This window comes from Larus michahellis, chromosome 10 (genome assembly GCF_964199755.1).
Source record: "Larus michahellis chromosome 10, bLarMic1.1, whole genome shotgun sequence".
Classification (NCBI taxonomy): domain Eukaryota; kingdom Metazoa; phylum Chordata; class Aves; order Charadriiformes; family Laridae; genus Larus; species Larus michahellis.
Window position 1 is genome coordinate 15834315 of NC_133905.1, and position 24256 is coordinate 15858570.

Below are 24256 nucleotides of genomic sequence, written 5' to 3' on the forward strand. Positions count from 1 at the left end.
CCTCCTAATCACCTGGAATAAACTCACTGCTCTGTCTCCGGTCCTGCCCTGCCTCCCGGCTTGCTTTGCTCCACAGCGTCCTTTCCCACTCTGGCACCCTCTGTCCCCTCCTGCCTGGACACCGGCCCAGCCCTCGGAAGAGAGGGTGCTCTGACATTTGCTCCTGCTGCAAAACCAGAATTTCACAATGCTGCCTTCCAGTACATCGCAGCAGGCAGCAGCACTGGCCAAATGGCACCCTATAGCCCTTACCGGCCAACTGGCAGCCTATAGCCCATCCATAGCTCGACAGGCGCAGCAGGGCTGACCAGCGCGGCCACTCCAGAGAGCGCGACTTTAGCATCAGTCCCATCACCCCCGGAGCTGCTGGTGCTGCCCATACCTGGCGCATCACAAGGGGGAGGAAGGGGAGGAAGGGGAGGAAGGGGAGGAAGGGGAGGAAGGGGAGGAAGGGGAGGAAGGGGAGGAAGGGGAGGAAGGGGAGGAAGGGGAGGAAGGGGAGGAAGGGGAGGGGTCTGGGGCTCCGGGGCTCCCACAGCTCACTGGATCTTCATTCCTGCTCAGAAAAATGCATACATAAAGCATCCCAAATGAAACACGTTCTGGAGGCAGGCAGGCTGGGCAGGGAAGCTTTGTATCAGCCTGTTCTCTCCTTCAGAGCAGCAGCACCAGCGAGGGGATAATAAATCTTGGAAAAGGAAATTGGAAGAAAGTCTGTGACTGAGGGGAAACAAAGGAAAGCAAATGCATCTCTGTGAGCGGTGGAACTAATGAGGTTTGGTTCCCTTCAGATTTGCCTCTTGGTGATGAAGCCTTGCAAAATCATTCTTAAATTTTCTGTTCTCTGCCTAGCTATGTTATCCGTCTCTTTTTCCTGCTGACAAACTCTTACCAGACAGTATTTTGAGGCACCCAGTGTGCCAGCTACCACCTTGAACTGCAGAAAGGTTCAGCCGTTACTGGCAGCACACTCACAAATGTCCCCAGCTGCCCATTCTTTTTAATTTGGGAGAACGGGCAGAGGAGGAGGATGCTCTCGGGGCCGGGGCAGAGGAGGAGGATGCTCTCGGGGCCGGGGCAGAGCAGGAGGATGCTCTCGGGGATGGGGCAGAGCAGGAGGATGCTCTCGGGGATGGGGCAGAGCAGGAGGAGGATGCTCTCGGGGCCGGGGCAGAGCAGGAGGAGGATGCTCTCGGGGCCGGGGCAGAGCAGGAGGATGCTCTCGGGGCCGGGGCAGAGCAGGAGGAGGATGCTCTCGGGGCCGGGGCAGAGCAGGAGGATGCTCTCGGGGCCGGGGCAGAGCAGGAGGATGCTCTCGGGGCCGGGGCAGAGCAGGAGGATGCTCTCGGGGCCGGGGCAGAGCAGGAGGATGCTCTCGGGGCCGGGGCAGAGCAGGAGGATGCTCTCGGGGCCGGGGCAGAGCAGGAGGAGGATGCTCTCTGTCGGTACCTCACTAGATGGTGCTGTGGGTCCAGGAACAGCCGCCGCCGCCCGCACTCGCTGCTGGAAGGACGGGCTCACCCGCGTCTTCCTTCGCCGATGCGTTCGTTAATGATAAACTAAATATACATTTTTTTCTTCTTTTTTTTTTTTTTTTTCTTTTTGCTCGTAGCTCTCCGGAGCGATTTTTTTCCCTACGGTGCAATCTCGATGCCATGAAATTTTCACGAAAAGGTAACTAAGAGCATAAATTCACCCCGCACTTCAAAGAATGATATTGAAATGTTCCTTCTTTTAGAAGTTTTGCAGTGCTCGCCCATAAACGCACCCGGGCTCTCTCCCCTGAGCTCTCCTCTGCGGAGGGTTAGGTAACGCTGGCGGCGTTGGCTCAGGGATGCAGGGACAGCAATGTGACGGAAGAGGATACGAAGCTCTCCTGGCCTCTGGAGTCGGTCGGGACCTTGAGTCCTCGTGTCTATTCTGAAAAACATGATGAAAGATTTGAAAATGTGGCATCTTCCTGAACCAAATCAAGCCCTCTAGATTCCAGAAAAAAATGTCAGCCAAACATTTAGGCTTTTCACTTTGCGTTATTTGTTACGTAAAGTACAAAATACTGTACTTGGAGGTGGAAAATAATTTCCAAATCAAAGTTTGAAATATTTCGATAGCATCAGAATCTCCCACACCCAGCTCCTACAGTCTTCCATACTATATTGATCCAAAACAAAATTCTAGTTAAATAATTCCAGCTTGATAAAATATTTAAAGCTGGTGTGTCTATTACCAACATCTATTTTTCATTCAAAGCTCCTAGGAGCACCTCTGTTCTTCAGCCACCTTTATGAAATATTCCTTTCACCTACTTTGAAGAGTCCATACAAAACCTTTTTAAGAACAAAGACTATTTCATACGAGTTCTACAAAGAAGAAAGTTTAAACTCTCAGTCCTTACTCTGCAAATGCTCTAGAGCACCTGAACCAGCCACCATTGCATTTAAACTGACCAGAATAAAGTCAGGAGTGCTTGCATCTGGGTTTTTCACCCCCCTCTCTATTTTCTATACCAAGTAGAAAATGCCCAGTCACTAGTTTTAGGAGGGATATAACACTGTGGTCGACGTCAGTTCATTTGTCATGTGTCATAGTTCACTAATGACATTTTAAAGAAAGAATAGCTGTAGCCGTGTCCATGCGACAGTCCCAGGGAAGGTGAAATATGCTCCCAACCCTGGGGATCGACGGTGCTGAGGATGCCCCAGGTCTCCCCTGGAAGGCGGCGGTGATGCAGCCCAGCTCCGAAAGGTGCAAACCATCGGCACTTCTCCCGCCTCTGGGCCAGATTTGATAGCTCAGCAGCCCTGGAAACCATGCCAACAATGTAGATTGACAAAAAAAGCAGCATTTGGCCCCGAGTCCCTCCAATATTTGTTTTTACTATAAAAGGAGAACTGGACTGTAGATGACACATGGGTTAGCTGATCTAGTTACACAAGTAACTGGGAAAGCAGAGTGTTATGTTTGCAAATGCTCTTTTCTGCTTTTGACAGTTCAAATTCTTTTTAAACTTCACCTCAGGCTGCAAGAGCTGTTCTGTCCCCAGACCTGTAGCTCTGCTATTTTAAGCGCTAATAAGCACCGTCTCCCTATCAGGCACTGCTCATCTCGGAGCATCTCCATCCATTGACCGCCTTGAAGAGCTTGTCAGTAAACCCAGCTCTTCGGTTTTCTGCATATTCAGAAATACTATTCTTCCTAAAGGAAGAAAGCTGTACTTACAGCTTCCAGGTTTGGAAAGGAAACCCAGTGGGGTCTGACTGAGCACACCACGGGCCCAGCAGCCCAGGTCAGCACCTTTCTCCTCCTCCTCTCCTGGATTTCCCAGGGTGGAGGCTTTGCCATCAGAAGTCTCTGCTTCCCAAGACAGCCTGGGTGCAGGCAGTGCTGGAGAGCAAACCCGGACCCCCAGGCAGCAGGTTCCAGCTCTGCTTCCCGCAGGTCTGAGGCTCAGAGCCCCAGAGGGTTATGTCTTTATTTTCATTTTACAGCCATTTTACAAAGATCACCAAGCAATAAAAAAATACAGCCTCAAAAGCAACAGCAGTAAAAGAAGGATGGCTGAGAGTTTAATCCAAAGCGGCACAGAGCAATCTGGGAGCTTTGCCTCAGCTCCAGCTACTTTATCAACTGCGGATGGGAGCCAAACCGCAAAATGTGTGATGGGGATTCACAAACCAGAAACCTGGAGCTACCCAGAGCTGCAGGGGCTTTTGAGACCATCTCCAACGGCAGGGCAAGTAACAAACACCCTTGTTACCGTACAAGAAGCGGGAGGGTGGGGTGGAGGCTTGCGGAGTGGTGGCCATTCAGGCTCGGCGGGCACAGCCCTGGCCCGGGGCTCCCCTCGCCCGGTCCGTGAGCTCCGGCAAAGCTCGGGGATGTGGAGGGGCCATCGCCCACCGGATCAGCCCCGAGCCAGGGCTGCGCTTCTGAAAACCTCACCAGTTCCAGAAGGGACACCACCACCTCCTGCTCCTCCTCTGCTTGCCGCTGTATTTGACAGCGTATTTACCATGAAAAGAAAGGATTTTCTGCCCGTGTTAAGACCCACCTGAGATTTAACGTTTGTTGTTAGCCTTGCCTTTGCACTCGCAGGTGGATGCGGCTCAGCAGCCGCCCTCCTCCTCCGCAGGTGGAGCAGACGTTGCGCCCTTGTGCGAAACAGGAGCTGTGTCTGTTGTCAAAGAAAAATAGCTTCAGTGTACGGTGAGAAAGCCGTTGTGTACCTGCATTTCACCTCACTCAGCACCGCGAGGCGGCTCCGATGCAGCTGTATGAGTGTGCCGTACTCCCCCATCGCCCTCCAGCCGCACCACCTGAACCCCTCACCGGGAGGGCCGTCACCAGCCTCCGTCCTCACTGCCCGGCACGTTCCTCCCAACACCCGACTCCTCCCCGGCACATTTAAGCCCGTTGTGTTCTGCCTCGCTCACCACAGATGTGCAAACAGACAGAGTGAGCCCTTTCTCCGAGCATCAGCCCTCAAAGCATTCGCACAATATCGTTGGAAAAAATTGCGCTGAAAATGTCAAAATGGGATTTTTGATTGCTCTGCTTAGGTGGAGGAAGAGCATTTGCAACTAAGCACATGGCAAAGCAGACATGAGCACACAAAATATTCACATGTGCATTTATATTTGTCTGGGAAAAATACTGTTGGAAAATGTTGCCCTTCTGCTTATAACCACTGTGTCCTGAGGATGAATAATTTTGGCTTTTTCCAAGAAAGGGCTCCAAATCAACCATAATAGCAGGGTTTCAGGCTACTTCTTGTCACCAAGGGACAGGGTTGGTTGATCTTGCCATTTACTCCCGCTGACACCCCTTCAGGAAGGGCAGGTGAGCCGTGGATGTGCCTCCGCGTGCCCCGGGGCTTCTCAGCTCTCCACCCCTGCTGCCCAGATGAACTGTCGAGTCGCCACTCACCAAGTTGGCCTTCGCCAGAGCAGGGTCCCACTCTCCCCTCTCCGCATGGAGATGTAGCATTCCCCCCGCAGCACAGGTGAACCCGGCTCCAGGGTTCGAGCTGCCTTTGCGTACTCCCCACCACGGCCCCGCGGAGGCTCCGGCGCCCTGTGCTTGTCCTCTGCAGGGATGCACAGCTTTCCCCTCTCCGTATCTAAGTAGTAGGGCTTAAAGGATGGAAGATCTCAGTCTTTAAAGTGATAAAGCTTTCTCACCAAATTCTTTTCCTTATTATCAAAACAAGGGAAAGAATAACATTTATTCAATCACATGGCTATTAAAGTATCTATTTTTCTGGACTCTGGCGCAGCTTCCCTAAAGACAGCATTTTCTTCATGCAATACCAGCAAGTCTTGGGCATGACTTTAGAGAGCACAGAAATAGTGTGTGGAAGGAGAAAAGCAGTATCGCTTTCTTCCAGATATGGATACCAGTTCCAATGAGGGATTTACACACACAAATACAATCCCTTTTGATTCCGACATAGCTGGCATCTCGTTAGACCCTCTTCTACCTTTTCTTCCATCTATTATTCCATCGTCGATTCATTTTCTTGTACTCTCTATTTCGGGCCATCTTTCGCCTCATCTTCAGTGTGGCTCAATCAGTTTTTCTCCTTCAGCCCCCACAAGCACCCCCCCCAGCCGCTCCTTCCTCCCCCGGTGCGGGCAGAGCCACCGGGGCGCTGCCTCCACCCCGGACCTGCAGCCCAAGGAGGTGGTGGGCACCTCTCCACTCCCTGCCACCCGACACAGCCAGGCGTCGCAGCTCCTCTCGGGCATCCCCAGGAAACAATGGCTCTTCCGCTGTGGGCTTGGACCTGCCCAACGCACACTCCTGTCCCGCTCACGCCTGCCCCAAGTCAAGGCAATTACACCGTCCTTTGCTGTCACTGCTGCCAGCCTTCCCCTTGGACCCTCTGTCACCTCAAGGGTGGCCAGCCCTGTCACAGCTCAGGCAGGGTTGTGGTGGCAGTTTCTACCCACCCCCTGTGCTCAGTGGGGCCATACTGACATGGGGCAGGCTGGCTGCGGTCCCAGCACACACTTGTACAGTTTTATGATATGTATGTTCATGCCGCTTCCCATAACGTCCTCCAGATTTTAAATCAATCTGCAAAGCCGCTTTGTGATGCCTGGAAATCCAGGAAAACCATCACGTCCAGGTCTGGATCCCATAGCTCAGAGGTCTCTTGCCCGTTAACACATCCCCATAGCCCAGCTGCCACCACAGCTGGAGGTACAAAAGGCCACCTTAATTACCAAGGTGTGCACCGAGGGCTGCACCACCCCGTGACCCACACAGACGTCCTCTTGCACGGCTGAAGGCAACAGCAAAGCTCCCATTTGTCCCAGAAGGGCAGAGCTCTTTCAGGAAAGCTTAAATTTGCGCACAAAGATTGTCCAGCTACAGCTAAGCAACCGCCACGCTGTGGTTTGAACAAGGGCACGCTGTCACAGCTACTCATGATTTATATTGTATAGTCAGGGGAAGTCTATGAATATTAATTCATTTAGTTCTGCTCTCATAAATAGACCTAGACAGCCAACACCCATAAAAATACAAATAGTCCAGTGTTAACTCTTGGAAAACTCCAGCATGAAGCCGGAACAGGCTCACAGATCGGCAGCACGGGCCAAACCCGGCTGGGGTTACTGCCTGCAGGCAGCTCCAGCCACAGCAGATACACCCGCACCTCACAGGATTTGGCTCCCACATACTTAAAGGCAAAGAAAAACATATTAGTGTTTCCAGCCTTCACCATTTTGTCTGCAGCTAAAATGTCACTTTTAATAGAGCGTAGCTTGGTGTATAGAGCTGCTGTCCCTCTCGGAGAGCTAGAAAAGCCACGGTTGGACTAAATGATCTGAAAGGTCCCTTCCAACCTAGACAATTCCATAAAAAACGCGTCCCAAGCATCCACCAATGGATGTGGACAGACCAAGATGAAATCCCAGAAAGCTGTCTGTAAGACAAAGGCAATGGAACAAAGTAAAGAGTATTTCTATTTCTGTTAGCCTTGAGCATAGCAATCAATAATGTCACGCACTGAAGAACTGTTTATCTCAAATGGAATTTCCCTTCTCCATTTAAACATCTCTGATACGTGCCTTCCACATTTCAGCTCTTCTTAGACACTGGTGAAATCGCCTGGTTCCTATAACATGTTATGAATGGTCCTGGGTGCCCTGCTCACATTAAAACAACACAGATCAGGTACTAGGTACTGGCCACGCTCCAGAGGACACAACAGCGTCCGCATTCCTACAGAGTTACAATGCTTCCTCCAAAGACTGGATTTATATCCACATCCAAGCTAAATAAATCATGTACCATGGTCCCTAAACAACGCACTTATCACACTTAGTGTGAATAACGAAATGTCATAATATTTTTCCAAGACATGTGGTTTACTTTGTTTTCAATAACTAAGGTCTAGCAGCAAAAAAAAAAAAAAAATGGTGATGTTTCTTCTCAGTGTTACTCCAATCTGCTAGTGGAAATGGACCTTGTGTGGACGGGGCTGGAGGGGCGGAAGGTATCTGGGACTCCCCCGGAGCAGGATCCAGCGTGGCCCCATAAGGCACCATCTCCTGCTCAGCAGACCCGGGCTGGGCGCAGCTCGCCAGGCGATGCTGCAAAATTAAAGCCAAGGAAACCCCCGGAATGGGCAGCCCAGGAGCAGCACCCTGTGCTCGGGCCAGACGAGGAGTCCATGATCCACATCAGCCCGAACCGGTGGTCACGCTTCGGGGACAGCCCCGGGAATTACCTGCAGGGACATGCTCTGGAGACCAAGTCCTGTTTCCCATGCTGTGCGAACTCATCTCTGGCTGTGTCTTCTGATGCAGCGTCCCACTGCCAGCGACAGCCAAGGGGACAGGTAAGAGTGCCAGCAGGTTCTAGACAATCTTCAAAGCTGGAGGGGGGCAGCACCAGAAACATTCACGCTTTCCCCATCGGAAAACAACCTACCATGAGGTGCTTGCCCACGGAGAATTTGCCGACTTGCTCCAGCAACACCCCGTGAAGCCCAGCTCCCGCAGAGCATCCCCAGCCCTGGGCCACGGCGGGTTCCTGACCTGTCCCCTGCCCCACCTGCACCCACCCAGCATCGTCTCAGCCTCCAGATACACCACCACGGGAACACTGGCAAGGGTTAATTCCCCCATTATCATTATTTTTGGCACAAAAGCCTCTCGGAAAGTCTGCCCTGCACAGCTCCCACGCTAGACCATCGCCAGGGCACGGGGAATAGCCATCAGCATGGCCATGGGCAGCTGCAAACACGGACCTGCTGCTCTCATGGCAAGAGCTGGAGGTCCCAACACACCCAGAGCAGCAACCGGCTCTGCCAAAGCCACCTCTGCCTCCCCGCTGCCCACGGGATCTCCCACCAACCCGCAGGGAAAATCGCTGCAAGACCATGGGCAGGCTGCGAGGACATACACCACATTTAGACTGGTGGATGAAACGGCAAATTCAGAAGAAAATACCTGTAACGCTGTCATTTATCAAGGGCAAAAAATTAGAACAAGACTGTCATGAAGTTGTAGCAATAACCACCAAGTTTTCATTTCCGCTCTGAAACCCATCTTCCCAAGCTGTAAATCAGACTGAAAATCATGAACTATATATTGAAGCTCTGTAAACTCTGTCTCTCAGTGGGATAAGGTCTACGCCTGGGTCTCTCGCCGCGGGGTCCCTACCTTCGCAGCGCAGCAGGAGATGCTCAGGTTTAAAACGCGAGTGGCAACAGCAATGTAAACCCCATAGGAACGACTCTGCTCTATCCGGACCTGGAGCCTGCCGCAGTCAATAATGGGCAAGGAGCACCACCGGTCACGCCACCGCTGCTTTTTGTGGCAATATTTGTCCTGGCAGCTGCAGCCTGTGGTCAGGGCCCCCGGAGAGCAGCGCACCGGCTGGAGACGTCTACGCGAGATATCTGTACTGATGAAAACCCAAGGTATGCATTACCCTGCTAAAGCCCAGGAGGGAACAGCAAAGTGGCTTGGACCCGAGCGCAATCAAACAGCAATCCGTTCCTGGCAGTCTGATCTTTCATGGAATAGAAATTCTTTTTCATGTCGAACAAAGACTTTAAGGATTGAGAGATCACTCTGGCTTTGCAGAACTGGGCCACGGTTTTTATACATGCTTCATCTGAGCAGACAGTATTTTTCCAGTTGCACATTGCCACATGCGATGCTATAGATGAAACAGTCACCCGGAGGAGAGGGAGACGGGAAACTCTTTTCACGTTACTATATTGGCCAGTCTCTTCAGCACTGTTTTTTCACATACTGTCAGCATACTAAGCTGGGATATTAGGTGCTCACAAGCTTGTCGTCTTTTCTTCTGGCTTAAAGTAACCCCACTTTAGGGCTGACGCTACCTGCAGGGACCCTGCGCCCTGCCAGCCAGCCCACCAGTGCCACAGGAACACCGCCTGCCCCATTGACCTTACTTCTAAAATTGCTGTTTTGGGGGGGAAATGGTCAGCAGTTACATTGGAGCCTGAGTCCGCCTCAGCATTTAGCTTTTAGACAGCCACTGCCAAAGAGAGTACCACCACAATAGGTCAGAACAAGAACAGGACAGGGAAGAGCAGCTGAAACCTTTCACGTGCAAAGCTCCCACTGCTAGAAATAGGCATCTATATTCTGCACTGGGTTATTAAGAGACAACCCCCCCACCTCCCAGGGCTCGAAAGGATTTTATTTGCAGGCATTAGGAGCCTCCTGGACGTGCCACAGCCAAGCAATATTGATCAACGCTGCAAAAATCCCTCTGCACATCTTTGCCATGACATCATCCGACGAGCAGCATCTTTTCTTATTTATGAGTGGTAACAGGCACTGCTTTCTGCACTTCAGCTTTGGCTGCCTCGCACAAACACTTCACGTCGTGCTTTATTCAGACAAAGCCCAACTTGGCCTAGTTCCTTCCAAAGACGGACCGGGCTTCTGAGCCCCGCTCTTTCAACCACGTCACCTCTCTGCTACACTGGAGTCCATCACGAGAGCACTGTAAAACCTCCCAGGCGGGAAAGGGGAAAAAACATCAGCTGGAGCAGCCCCCCCCCCGACGACCAGGTCAGACATTCAGCAATCCCACCCCACGCACCCTGCTCCTGCCATTGCGCAGGGTGAATTTTCCCCTGATCTCCCTTGGACCTCAAAGAGGGTAGAACGCTTGCTCTTCTTCCTCACGCATCTGGTCTATGTTGCCAAAAAAATGCCAGTCTGGAGGATGAGGGTGGAGCCCCGAAACCATTGGTAAAACCTTCCTTCTAACAGCAGCACTCAGCTGCAGCCAGGGGCAGGCTGTGAGGAGACATGCCCCAGTTCTCCCGGGCTCCTCCATCCGGGCCGGGACAGTCGGTGTGGTCCAGCTGCAGCGTGGCTCATGCTGGTGAAGGAGCAGAACCACAAGTGTATTTATGACCTGTCCTTGCAGCGCAACAGCGGCTCCTCCGCACCGCAGCAGCATGAGAAAAGACCCCAGGGCCACCCAGGACAGGATCCGGCCACCGCAGCCAGCCTCCTCTGTCACATCAAGGTTGACAAACTAAGCGGTATCAACCCCAACTCTCCTATATACACATCAGCTGAACTCTCTTCCCACTTCAACCCATGGAGCTGGAAAAGTGAATTTGACTTGGCCTTGCCGTCCCTGGGTCAGCCAGCTCCCTCCCAAATGGGAGGATTTGGTGACTTTTACAACTGCAGCTCCAGTTGAGGTCTGCATAATTTTGGCAATAGGTGCTGCGCAGCAAAGCTAAACAATACAGGGAATCCAGGCAGCAAAATTAGCCATTTCTAAAAATATAGAGATAAAGTAGTAGGGCATCGCACACCGCCATCTGCTCCCAGCCTCACCCCACCACCGCAGCCCCTGGGAGCAGCAGCGGCCGCGTCCCACCGAGCCGGCTCCCGGTGGGGCTGCCGGCAGCAGAGAGAGAGGTGCCCATGGCGGGGGACGCTGGCCCCTGCCCCCCCCGACAGGCTGAGGTCAGGAGAGCAGAACTTCTTACTTTCTTCTTACTTAAACCCGTGTTGCAGAGCCCCCATTTGGGGTCATTTTCTTGCCAGCAAGACAGTTTTAACTGCCCGATTCCCCATCGCATTCGCTGCAGCTTGGTGCAAAGCTCTCCTTGGAGCCCTGACTGCCATCTTCTGTACGCTGGCACTGCTGCCCCTTGTCACCCGGCTCCTCGGCTGCAGCTTGGAGCCGCGTTTCTCTTTGCTGACAGGGAAAGCATTATGCTACTGCTGCATGGCTTTTGATTAAAGGAAAAAAAAAAAACAAAAACTAATAACACCAGGATAAATAATAGCCAAAGGCAAGTTTCGACCCTAGTTCTAATCGGCAGCTCACCAACTAGTTAAATCTGATTATCAGACTACCCAATTGGTTATGTCACAAGCGATAAATCAAGAAAAGACTCTCACTTGATAAGGAAAAGCCAAGCAAGGCTATTTTAAAATGAAAATCCAAAGGAATTTAGAGTGCTGGTGTGAGAGAAAAGAGCTGAGATTAAGAGGAGATATAAACACAAGCTGAAAGGGGCCACTCCAAAACCGTCCTCCTGTGCCTTCAGCAGAGGAGGGACAGCATGCTGTGAGCTACTCCAACATGGGGTTTTCTCGGAGCAGGCTGGAGGGGGACGGCAAGACCCTGCTGTTGGACCCCCCCCCGCCCTGCTTGGCCTCAGTGACACCGCGGAGCCATCAGCCAGGGCTCCGTGCCCCCGAGAGTGGCAGGGTGCAGCCGGCAGCACCCGGGCTTTGGGTATCCGCACAGCGGTACGGCCGGCCCTGGCCCCAGGGCTGCTGGTGGCCCACAGCAGCGTGCAAAGGGTGCAGAAGGGTGGCTGCTGCCCTGAGACACCCCAGCTGCTCCACACCTAACACGCTTTTTCCCCTCCAGTCTGATAGAGGACACAGCCACTTGTTCAACGGTTTAAACGTAGCTTTGCCCACAGCCGTAAGAAGGTGATTGAGAGGGATTTAGGAAATAGCTAGCAGTTACTCACAGGCTCAATTAGTGCCTGATGAGCTGCATAACAAGAAATGCAGCTGCAGATATTTCATGTGATACCCTGTGCTCTGATATCATTAAACACAGCATTAAAAGCAGAAACTCTTCAGTACCTGGGGCGTCTTAATGTGATAGCACCCTTCGGGTCTCCCACTGCCCTCCAGCATCCATCCCTGAGACCCCCAGGTCTGGGACAGCCCCATCCCCCTCAGCCATCGGGGAGGGCTGCATCCCATCCCCCCAACCCAGACCCAACGGCTCTGAGCGCAGCTGGTGCGCCCTCAGCCTCTGGGCATCACGGAGATTGTGAGCAAACACATCCCAGGTACGAGCAAAAAGCAGCTCATAACTAAAAAACAATAGTAAGAGTTGTTGATTGCAGACCACAGGATGAAATGCAGCTCTACGTGCTTTGTGTCACAGCTGAGCTCTCCCTCCCTGCGCTACCTTGTGGGGCTCCACTACAAATAAAGGATTTCCACCAGGACAGCCCAGCTTCTGCTCCCTGTGATCCCGGACTTGCCCTCTCCCGCTCACATCCACAGCAGTGGCAGCACCTGCCTGCCCGGAGCACCCGCTCTCCAGCCCCACAGAGCATCCTCAGCCCGTTTGTGTCCTGCTGGGAAAACGGTCTCGGGCTCCTGTCCCAGATGAGAATGCAAAAAGATGAGGTGGTTGTATATCCACGGGGGCATGAATTTGATATTCATAGACTTTCTCTCTCTTCTAAAGGGCAAAACACTTTGAATTGAAACAAACTAAGACCACGACTTGAATGATAAATGAATGTTTTCTGTACTTCCTCGGTGAAATTTAATTTTAATTGATATTAAACATGACAGTGCTTCTACTAAAACTTTTATTTGCCAGCCACCTATTACAGCTGCCTCCGAAATGGCAATGCCATGACATCCCTACCCTCTGTGTCTTCTGTATGCATTAGCACTTGAGGACAGACGAGCAAGGACCCACCCGAGCAGCGGGGACGCCGTGCCGCTGGCAGGGAGGCAGGGCACTGCTCTCCACACCAGCCCTGTGGGGCCAGGCTTTCCATCCAAGGGCTCGGACACAAATAGCTCCAGCAAGGCTGCGTTCCTCTTTCACAATAACAGGGAAGGAGATCCAGGCAGGAAAAGGGCAAGGTGCCGTTTGTGACGAAGCAGAGTTCTGGCTTGCAGAACCTGTGAGAGGCGAGAGAGACCAGGAACAGAGAGAGGGAATTCGAGGCAGATGGAGAAGACCCATCCCATTCACTTGGAAGCACTCAAAATTCCCTCAAGTGCTCTCAAGTTGACCAGCAAAAGTGTGCATTAAACACTTTTCTCACTTGGGTTTTTTGCTCCTCCTGCGCGTTTTGATCCAACTTGTTTACGTCAATAATAAATGATTTCTGGACATGAAACTCAAGGTGCTGCATGGTGCAAACCTTACATGGCACAAAGTCATTGCCCACGGTTCATCCTGGTGCTCTTTCAAGGCGTCGAAGGAAGACAAGGAGATGATCAGGTGTTTGCAGCTCCATTGGCCAAGTTTGCAGAATTGGTACCCAAAATAAGAGAAACTCATCCCAAGCCTGCACACGCCTTCTCCTGCCACCAGAGGAGACCCAGCCTCAGCTTCTGGCCTCCAGCACCACAGGGGTAACGTGCCAGGGAACCACAGACAGGATCACACATCACCACCGCTTCCAGGCTCCCGTTTTCAGGGAGAGGTAACACTAGGGAATGGATCATTAAAATTGAGCTTTAACCTGCCACAGACAGTCAGTAGAGCTAAAAAGATGCTCAAGGGAAGGAGACATGAAAGGTAGTTTTGTTTTGCTTTTTAAGACGGATGAAAGGGGAGCTCTGCTCCAAGCACTGAAGGCAGATCTGGTCCCTCACTCCCATCTGGCAGCACCTTCCACTCAACTTGAAGTACTCATTCATTTGCTTTCCTCGTTACACACGCTAAGCTGAGCTGAAGGATTAAAACCCCCTGAGGTCAGGACTTATGTACTGAGTCATTCCTCCTGCTTTCACCTAAGACTTAATTTACCAGCATCGCTTTGTAGCTGGCTCTCCTCTCTCCCATGGCATACCGCATGCTCTCAGAGAACTCGATACCAAAAGCTTCCAGTTTCTTCTCTTTCTTTACTGTTCCTTCACTGCAATTCTAGGCTAATTTTCATAGGAGCTTTGATTTCTATGAGCTTTATTTCTGCTTTATTCTTCTCTACTCGAGAAAAACAACATTTTACTTGCCGGGACCAAGCAGCAGGTTATTTATCTGACCTCTAGAAGCCTTCTAAATCCATAGCACCCATCCTTCTAGCCCACAGCCAGCCCAGGTTTTAGTGATCTGTTTACAAAAAGAAATATTTCCCTTGAGCCCCCGTGTAAGGCTGGTCAGGGGGGAAATGGTAACTCTTCGGTTACCAACTCTTTGGTTCTGCAGAATTTTGTCATAAGGTTTCCTAACAAACATTCTCAAAATGAAAGACGTGCATTTCCGTGCAGCTGGGCTTTGGCTCCTGGGGGGCTCTCAGCCACCGGGGACAGGCAGGGGGTGGTGAGGGGAGCAGCACCCAGTCCACGCGGCAGAGGCAAAGCGAGAACATCATGGCAGCCCCTCTGGGGAAGGTCTGTCCAGCAGAGAACACAAAGCGAGCTGAGGAGCACTCAGCAGGCTGTGGAACTTGCCCTGCTCCTGCCGGATCACCTCTGCTGTGTGTGTAACTCTTCCCATTCTCCTGGGAGAAAAGCAGCCTTCAGAGACCTGACATACAGGGAGGGAGGGAAAATACTCCAAGCTAAACAACAGTGGTGGAGTCTCCTCCGCATGCTAAGCGATGCCTGACACTTTGGGAAGGTCTGGGGATGAGGAGGACCAAGCCACTTGCTCAAGCTTCTCTAGTAGGCTCCAGACCAGCACAGAGAGCCAGCGGCAGCCACCGCACCTGTGGGTGTCACGGCACAAAGCTTCGAGAGGGGCTGCTCGTAGAACAGGAAAGAAAGCACAGCAGCAGCCAAGCACCGAACAAAGGAGGCTCCTCAGCGCAGTGGTCACCAGCAATATCGTATTTACAGGGCAGGAGCCATCCTCTGGTAACGGGCACACCCCAGATTCCTGCAGCAGCGTAGGGAGCTGGGTTTTAAAGCACTCAAACGTGCTGCGTGCATGCAGGAACACTCGATCTGCCCAGTCTTTTGCATGAGCCTGAATCCCTCCCTCCACGCTCGGAGCTGGACAGACAGACAGGCCAGGGCTGGCTGGGGACGGCCGCACGCGGGGACCAGCTGGAGCTTAGGACTGGCCCGGAGCCTGGGCAGGCTGGGGCAAGAAAAACTCCGCAAAGAGAAACCCCCGATTTGGAAGGAGGAATGCGTTTGCTATATGAAAGCTGGACTTTATATTGAAAGGTACGATGACTTTATTGCTGTGCATCTGGAGTGTGAGTTGGTGCAAGTGAAGGGCACTGCCAAGAAATTAAAGGCTGAGTCTCCCCACGGCCAGATTGGGAAAGAGCCTCCGCAAGACAAGCCATGGCCAGCAAATTCTTTCAATCTCATCTATATCCATCCCCAGGCAAACATTAATATTTGCTAAAACTGATATAGTTTTATCATCTATACTTAGCAATTAAACTTCTGGTTGCCCTTAGTTACTAACTAATACTACTGTTAGTCCACTGTAGCCTCTGCACACCAGAAGCTTTTACATGGTGTCCCATTCACGGTGTTAAAGTACTAGGAAATAGATTTATTTATAGCATCCATGGTGCAACAGAATATTCCTCCTCTCTCTCGTTGCTACTTGAGACGCGTACAAAGTGCACATCGGCCACTCCGCAGGTTCACATTTTCCTACTCCCACGCCTTGGCCGCCAAAGCCGTGTGCCCGGGGGCAGGCAGCACGGACCAGCCCAGCCCGAGCCCAAAGACAGCAAGTGACTCACGCCATTAGAAATCCCATGGGAGAGGTGGGGAGGGCTCAGCGAAGCAGGGGCTGCACCCCACGGCCACACTGCCATCCCCCTGCACAGCCCTGGGGCTCAGGGCAGCCAGCCAAGCCCCCCTGGGCCACAGGGAGGGCACATCACCAAATCCCCCCTTCCTGGGGTAAAGCCTTCCGTGCGGGACAGGTCGATGAAAATGCAGCAGAGCAAATACCTTGTGTCGCACTCCTCTGCCTGGCCGGGGCCAGCGCTGCCAGCAGCAGCTGTGCCTCCTAAATTCGGCACTGGTTCCCAGCCAAGTGAGCATTGCTCGTCCATCAGACGGCGGTTACTCACGCACGCCGCCTCCACTCACACCAGCTGTGTGCTCCTTCAGCTCAGAGTAACGGGAAAACAGCTTATTTTGCAAAAAGAACCCTTGACAATCTATCCTGAAGTGCTCAGCCATCGCAGCAGTGATGCCACAGAACTTTGTCAGAGAGGAATTCAGCCGTGGCAGAGCAGGTCTGGCGTTAAAGCCGGTGCCCAAAGCTTTGGAGCATGGAGGAGTTTATACTCGCAGCGCCAGCCTCTGCTGGGTTTGGGCTCTTCCAGCCGCTGCTGCCAAGCAGGAGCTGGCGCTGGCACTGTGGCAGAGGGTGGTCACCGACCGAGCGTGGGTCCGAAAGCCCCTCCGAAGGGCAGAGACTGGCAGCTCATCCAGAGCCAGGCTCCGGGTGCTCCCACACCCGCCAGCTCCAGGCACTGGCTCCCAGCTGCGTTAGAAACCTGCAGCTGTGCTAACGCTGTAGGAAGGGAAGGGAACGGGGCCAGACCGAGCCACCCCGCCAGTGAGAGACCCAGGGATGCGGAACTGGTGCTGCTGAAGGGTTTCCAGTGTCCTTTCACCGGCAGCAACGCAGCCAGGACAGTGTCACCTGGAGCACGCTGCCACAGCCTACCCAGATTTAGATCCTCAACCCCACACTCGTAAACCCTAACAGAATTTGTCCCTTACCATAGATGCCTCCTTTACCCTGCAGTTTTGCGTGGGTCCTTTCCAGCCCCAGTTCTGCCCTTTCTCTCCCTGCAGGAGGAGTCCAGGAGGTCTCTGACAAGCTGCGGCATCACAGTTTTAGCTGTGGATGTGTCACACCTCAAGACACCACCACATCTGCTTTCACTAGAGCAGAAATCCCAAGAAAAAACAGTTTCCAGACTGAGGTACCACCCTGACTCCAGAAAAAATGCTAAGGAACAGCAGGGGCAGCGGCAGGAGTTAGAGGAGGCCGGCAGCCTTTGCCCTGCGGTAGCTCAGCCAGGCCCTCGCCATCACAAGTTCTTGGGGAAAAATGAATACGCCCGAGAGCCCTGCGAGGCCTCAGCCAGGTGGAACGACACAATCTCATTTCGCGCTGTACTACATCAACTCGAAGGGCTGGAACAAAACCATTGCAGTGCGGAAAGCACCAGGCACCGAGCCACGTGGGTTCGATACAGAGGGCGCTGCCCAGGCACGGGTGTTTCTGGAAGGCAGCAGCCTTTCACAGGTCACGTACCCCCCCCATGCCAGCCGAGCCCAGCAGCTCTGCCGTGCCCGGCAGTGGTGCAGGCACCACTGGGGCACTGACACCCCCCCACACTCAACCAGCTGCAGTCACGCCCCCCACCCCCCCCCAAGAGGTTTTGCCTCCCAACCCCTCAGTGTATGGTACCGATACGCGGGGCTCACGGGGGGGAAGTCACAGCCACCTCGGCTGTGTCACCCGCACAGCACAGCCGGCTGTCACCAAGGGCATCCCCAGCACCACATGGGGAGACTAACACAGCCACAAGGGACACGTGGCGGGAGAACAGAGGTCGGTTATCCCAATATTACTTCAAATGAAAGCATTTATAAACTGATTTAACAGAAGCTTTGGGTGGGTGGTTGTGGGGGTTTGGTGGGGGGTTTTTTTGGGTTTTTTTGTTTGGTTGGTTTTCTTGTTGGGTTTTTTTTTTTTTTAACAAAAACACATGAATTTTAAACAAATCCTCAGTTCACGAAAACCAAGAGAGCAGCAGAGAGATTAATGAGGATTACCAAAATACAGCACAAGTTAAATAAATCATCATTAATGTGCTAAATGTCACTGTGCCCAGCGCTCGTGGAGGAGACACGCCAACCGTTATCGATCTGTGGGTTGGTCAGTTGGATTTCCCCAGGTTTCTTTGTATGAAAAAGCTGGAATCGAAGGAATCCAAGCTGATACCATGAGCTGCATTCTGGGCTCCCCGAGGGACCCCAAGCCTCGCTGGCCGTCCCAGGACAACATGGCTTATCTGGGTGATATTTATAGATGCGATTCATGTCTCTCCTGAGCCGCTTCATTTACAGAGTCATAAACAACTATTTCCCTTGTAAATGGCTATTTCTCTTAGGCTTTTGAGGACTTTTGTGCCAGTTTGGCTATCGTTTCTCCCACGCTGCCTCCCCGCGCAAGGAGGAAATCCCAGCTGCAGGGCTGGGCTGGGGGGCTGCACACCCATCCCCTGTGCCACCCTCGCCCCGGCTCCAGGGCCGCCAGCCCCCCCACACACATCAAACCACCCCCAGAGGTGACACTGCGGGGGCTGTCCCCAGCAAAGCCCCTTTAAGGGCTCTGGGGCAGCGGCGGGAGGCGCAACATTAATTTTAGCCTGGAGCAGCGCCAGGGGCGCAGGGCTGCAGGGCAGCTGCTGCGGGCAGCAGGGGGGAGCGCCTCCGCACCCTGCCCTCCCCCGGCCTCCCCAGCACAGCCCCTCGGCCCCCTCCCCAGCCCGCCACCGCCCGCAGCCAAGCTGGCGGCAGAGCAGCCATGGCAGAGGAACAGACGGAGCTGGAGGAGAGGATCATCATCAAGGACCAGCACACCAAGGAGATCGACCTGGTGAACAGAGACCCAAAGCATATCAACGAGGACGTTGTAAAGGTAGGATTTTCCTGGTGCCTCAATGCAATCGGTATATTGGCGTTGTCATTCCCTGACCTCCCCCAGGGCTGTAAGCCCCTGGTTTATGTGCCGCAAGAGGTGGCTGTAGGCCGCCTCAGGCTGTAGGGACGAAACCTGCCACAAGCCACAGCCCTGCTGCCAGGGCGCCCCAGGTGCCGGCCGGGTGGCTGTGTGCTGTGCATGGCTCCGATTAACACAGCATTTCCCATTCCTTGGGGGCGCTCCCCGACTTCATGGGCTCATAGCTTGAAAATCTGGGGGGGGCACCTTCCTTTGTACTAGTAAGTGGGTAAAAATAAAACAGGGTCAGCCCATATCACTAATTGAAAAGGAACCTTGGAAAAAGGCTGCTGATCTTCAAGACCTGACAATCTGAGCACCAGAGCATTTGGATCCGTGTTGTCCTACTTGGAAGAAGATTGTTTCTCCCCCACGGCAGCCGGAGGGTGCAGCAAGCTGCCTCTGACTATTTTTGATCAAAAGGAGTTCTCACTCTAGCTGAAGAGGGAAGCATTTTCCCAAATGCTGACCACCAGAGCTTGGCTGCTCTAACCTTTGTTAGTATTACGGCACAGATAAATTTGGCCCAAAGGAGATCAGGAGGAGATGGAAGGGTTTTGTTAAAACTGCACCGAGAGATCAAAGAGGACGTCATGCCAGAAGGGACAAAGCCTGCTCACAAAGGCTTTGGAACAGACCATGACCTCAATCATACTGCTGAAATGCAAGCTTGCATTTGTGCATTGAAGCACAATTACAGCTAAAACCATGCACATGGTCAAATGGGAAGCCCCCAGATGGGCTGTGACAGTGACAGCCATGGTTGGGCACCCTTCTGGCACAGCGAGACGTGCCTGGAGCAGCAGCCAGGCACCTCAGTACCTTGAGCCCATTCCCAGCAGTGTCCCACATCTGTGCCACACGGTCCCAGCGCGGCTCAGCCACACTGCCAGGGTGGCGAGGACCCGGGCAGCCTGTGCCAGGCAGCGCTCCGGGGGACACCTGCCTGCTCCCCAGCTTAGGGACATCACCAGCTACCGCCAGTGGGTAACGCCAGCGCCTTCCAGGCCACCCCTAACCCCTCGTGCCAGCCCCATTCCTCCACCCCTGCCTCTGCCCAGTCAGGGATCCCCAAAGTCTGGAAGAGGATTTTCAGGCTCATATGGCCACGCTGCTGCTTCATCAGAAGGGCAAGTTTTCAGAGCATTTGCTCAAGCTACCTCATGTTCCTCCTGCCTTAAAAATAGCCCAGCTGATAAGGCTGGGGAGGGAGGGCAGAGCCAGCCCTGGGGATGGGGGCACCACCCACCCCGCTGCCACTCGCCGGGCTCCTGCACCGCCGTCCCGACGGGAAAGCCAAAGCCTCCCCTCTGTAGCGGGCAGCAGCACCCAAACCACCCCGGGCACGGGGGCACGCGGTGCTCCTGCAGCACAGGGGCAGAGAGGCGCAGGGGGGCAGAGGGGTCTGCAGGCTGGGGGGTTCCCCTGGCCATAGATAAGCCCTCCCGAGCTTCACGGAGCAATGGCTGGGATTTGAGACCACATTACAGCAGTGGCACCAGCCAGAGGGGTTTTACAGAGCTTTAACAGCCTCCTCCCAAGCAAAACAACTGAGCAACGAGCCGTACCTGCATCTGCCGGCCCTGAGCACCCCCATAAGGCTCAGGGTTCAGCTTCTGCCTCCACCACTCCTCCAGACCCACTGCCAGCAAATGAAGTAGCAAGGCAGAGACTCTCCTCTTATACCCTGCTGCTCCCTTCACTAATTGATCCCCTGATTAGCTCATTAAGCCCTCGGGCAGCTGTGCAGGGCTCTGCTGCTCGCTTTCCCAGGAGCTCCAACTCACCTGGCTGCAGATCCCTAATCTGCGTCGATACTTCCCCGGTACCTCCTGCCCACTCCAGGAAATTAAAGATGACGCAGAATGATTTCATGATCAAAGTGCTTGCAAAACCAGAATGGATATTGCAAATTAACACAAATGTACAAACAGACACATTAGCTTCCCGAGGAAAGGCCATGCTATTTTTCAAGACAAATGGCTCGGCTCCTGCATTCCCTAGAAATGAGCTCTGCCGCACTGATATCTCCACGCGTAGTTCAGAGGCTTTTAAGAGTATTTGTCATTCAGAGACACTCCCAGCGCCTGCACATAGCAGCAGTGTCCCTGTAAGGGCATGGCCCAGCCGATCTCTCTCCCGTGTCAGATAGAAGGCAGGCAGGCAGACTTGAGCACCTCGCCTGCCCAGGTATAAATAAATTAATTGTAAACCAAGAGGGCTGTTGGATTTTTATTAGCAGAAACCACCTTCTTGCCGAGCAGGTGGCCCATGTCCCTGAATGCTAAAAAAGGCTAGGAACGGGCTCCGGCCTCCTCCGGGGTAAACACTCCCACGCACAGCTCCCATTGCAGGGCTGGTGCCCGGCGCTGGCACCTGGGGGTACGGCAGACGGCAGGGGCCTGGGGACGGGCCATGTGGCCCGGGGTGGCCAAGCCCAGGGGCTCCTGCTGCGGGCTGGGCCTGTGTGCCCCCAGCCAGGCAGTTCCGGGAGCCCCCCACCACCTCCCGCTTGGATCCTGCGTGGAGCGGGGGCTCTGCTGCTGCAGCGGGGCTTGTCCTCGCTCAGGGGGTGCCGGGGGTCTGCCCCCGCCCCAGCACAGCCCTTGCTCTCCCCAGCCCCTCCGTTCAGGCTCTCCTCTGCCGCTGCAGCAGATCCTCACCCTCGCACTGGCGCCCTTGCTAGCCCCCACAACCCCCGCCCCTTACACCCTTCTTCTCCCTCCCAGGTGGATTTTGAGGATGTGATAGCTGAGCCTGTGGGAACATACAGCTTTGACGGCGTCTGGAAAACCAGCTACACCACCTTCACCGTCAGCAAGTACTGGTGCTACCGGCTGCTCTCTGCCATCCTGGGCATCCCCCTGGCAGTCGTCTGGGGCTTCCTCTTTGCCCTCATCTCCTTCTGCCACATCTGGGCAGTGGTGCCCTGCATCAAGAGCTACCTGATTGAGATCCAGTGCGTCAGCCGAATCTACTCCCTCTGCATCCACACCTTCTGCGACCCGTTCTTTGAGGCTCTCTCCAAGATCTGCAGCAACGTCCGAGTTGCTCTCCGGAAGGAGACCTAGGTCCCTAGAGCCGCCCCCACCAGCCCTCGCCCGACCACCCCTGCCTCCTGCCGTGTGCCCTGCCTTCGCGCACAGGGACACCCGTGCCCAGGGACCTGCAGTGTGGTGGGACCCTGCGGCAGAGCTGCCGGGGATGCTCCCTGTAGATGGAGGCATGCCAGGCTGCTCCTTTCTCCACCCCAAAGCCAGAAGCTTTAGGAGAAGAAAAGCCCGTTGAGTCTCAGCAGCCCAGGGAGACCCCTGTGCTCTCCAGGCCCCCAGCATCACCCTCTGCTCCTGCGGGAGGGACCACAGCATCTCCCAGACCACAGCCCTGGGCCACGACCCGCAGCTGCAGAGCGAGAATCGAGGGTGCAGAGATGCTGCTGGACGACAGACCAAACCCTGCACGCTTCTCCAGCCCTTCCTTCAGTGTAGCATCACCAAGGCATACAAATTATTATTATTTGCTGCAAATGATTGTTGTTGTGGAAGCTTCTGTATCAAATCACGCTGCACAAAAGTTTTATGGATAGAATAGCGAAAGCAAACTTTTCTTTTTTTGTGTGTGTTTGCATTTCAGCAAAGCTTTGAAATCCAGATCAATTAGTGCATGAAATGTTATGTCTGCCTCCTGGGAGCACGTGCTGGGCCTGGGCCACCAGCAATTGCAAAACCGCATGTGGCAGGGTGACTCATTTATTAATTGTGGGGCATCGTTATCCTTTGTGGCCAGGATTCCAGGGGCAGCATGGGACCGGTGGGCAGCTGGTGAGCACGCCGGGGCTGCAGTGGGGCAGCTGGGCAGAGCCATGGGGAGTAGCGAGAACAAATGGGTTTTGATAACTTCACTTGAGAAATGAGAAGCTTGGCTTTACGTAAAGCTTTGGCTTCTTTCTCAGGGAGAATGTTTACTACAGAATCACAGAAGGGTAGGGGTTGGAGGGACCTTCAGAGAGGGCTCTACGTGCTTGCTTGCGTGACGCTGGGCAAGCCCTAGCCTGCAGCAATGTGTTCTTCTTCCCCAGCTGTCTCTCTGCTCCATGCCCTGCCCGGCTCCGCAGGAGGAGAACCTCGTCCAAGGCACTGCCTTGCGCCCTTCCCTCCCACAGCATCCCACGGCATCCCACGGCATCCCACAGCGGGGCTCACCCAAGCGTGCCGGGGGAGCGGACCAAGGACCCTCCTCTGGGACACGGCCCACTCCCAGCCACTCCACTGAAAACATGAGGATGAGGGGAAAAAAATCCAATTTGGAGCTATTTCCTCCCCTGTATTGTCAATTAATTTGCTTAGTCCATCCTTCATGAAGCCATACTTTGAGGCACTTAAAGGCTTTTTTGGCTCTGGCCTCAAGTGCTTTGCTGAATCAGGGCCCAGGAGGTCTCGTTCAGAGGTTATTCTCGATTGTATTCATGTGCTTTTTTCCCTTGGCTGCCAACAAAGACTTGGAGCCAAAGTTTCTTGTAGTGCCATGCCAAGGGCAAGAAAGAGTTAGATTTTCTATTGGTGCTCTTCCGATGGGTTGGGATTGTGGTCTTTCATTATTCCATAGCAATACAGCACCCATGCTCTACCAACACCAGGCCTTGAGATGGATGGAGTGATAAAAAAAAAAAAAAAGATATTTAGATAATATTTAGATATTTGTAGGGGAAAAAAGGTCTCAAAAACATTTTATCATGAGCATTTTTTAAAGCTTTTTGTGGGAATAAAAATAATTAAAAACAATACTGGGATTGTATTCTTTTTAATGGCTTTTTGTTCTAGTTGTTCACAGCTTGAACCCAAAAAACCTCCAAAATCCTGATCTCCCCTCGCAGTGGTCTAGGGGTTCCCTGCACGTGGAGCCCGCACTGCTCAGTCATCAGCACTTTGCTTTTGAGCCTTTGGCAGCATGTTAAATATCCTTCCACCGCGACAAAGCTGGAGTTCCTCTGCCCATCCCCATGTTGCTGCAGGCCGGGGATGGCACGGGAGCTTGGCGTCACTCGTCTGGAGATGGCAGTGTCCCCACGCGGGGGGCACGGCCCTGCCTGACCCCGTAATTGCGGCCAGAAATTGCACCCGGGGCTCGCCAGGCAATGCCCTGCCTCTCCCGGAGCTTCCTCCTTGCTCCGTGCATCAGTCCCGGGAAAATCTACCACCACGTTGGGTTTCCTTCCTGGCAGACGGAGGATGTGCCAGACCCTCGGGTTCCTGATAAAATTCAATTTTCAAAACCCCCCTCCTTCTTCTGGGCAGGA

General features: G+C 53.6%; 1 protein-coding gene and 1 long non-coding RNA gene across 2 annotated transcripts; one reads left to right on the forward strand and one right to left on the reverse strand.

Moving 5' to 3' along the window:
- Positions 1-1292: 1292 nt before the first annotated feature.
- On the reverse strand, positions 1293-20602 carry LOC141749420 (uncharacterized). Its single transcript, XR_012589348.1, has 4 exons — positions 20529-20602; positions 4927-5132; positions 4052-4174; positions 1293-1920 (listed from the first exon to the last, which is right to left on the reverse strand). It is a non-coding gene; the product is annotated as an uncharacterized LOC141749420 (long non-coding RNA).
- CAV3 (caveolin 3) lies at positions 18587-23741 on the forward strand. Its single transcript, XM_074602855.1, has 2 exons — positions 18587-18879; positions 21690-23741. The coding sequence occupies exons 1-2, from the start codon at positions 18766-18768 to the stop codon at positions 22029-22031; spliced, it is 456 nt and encodes a 151-aa protein (XP_074458956.1). The 5' UTR covers positions 18587-18765; the 3' UTR covers positions 22032-23741.
- The last annotated feature ends 515 nt before the right edge of the window (positions 23742-24256 follow it).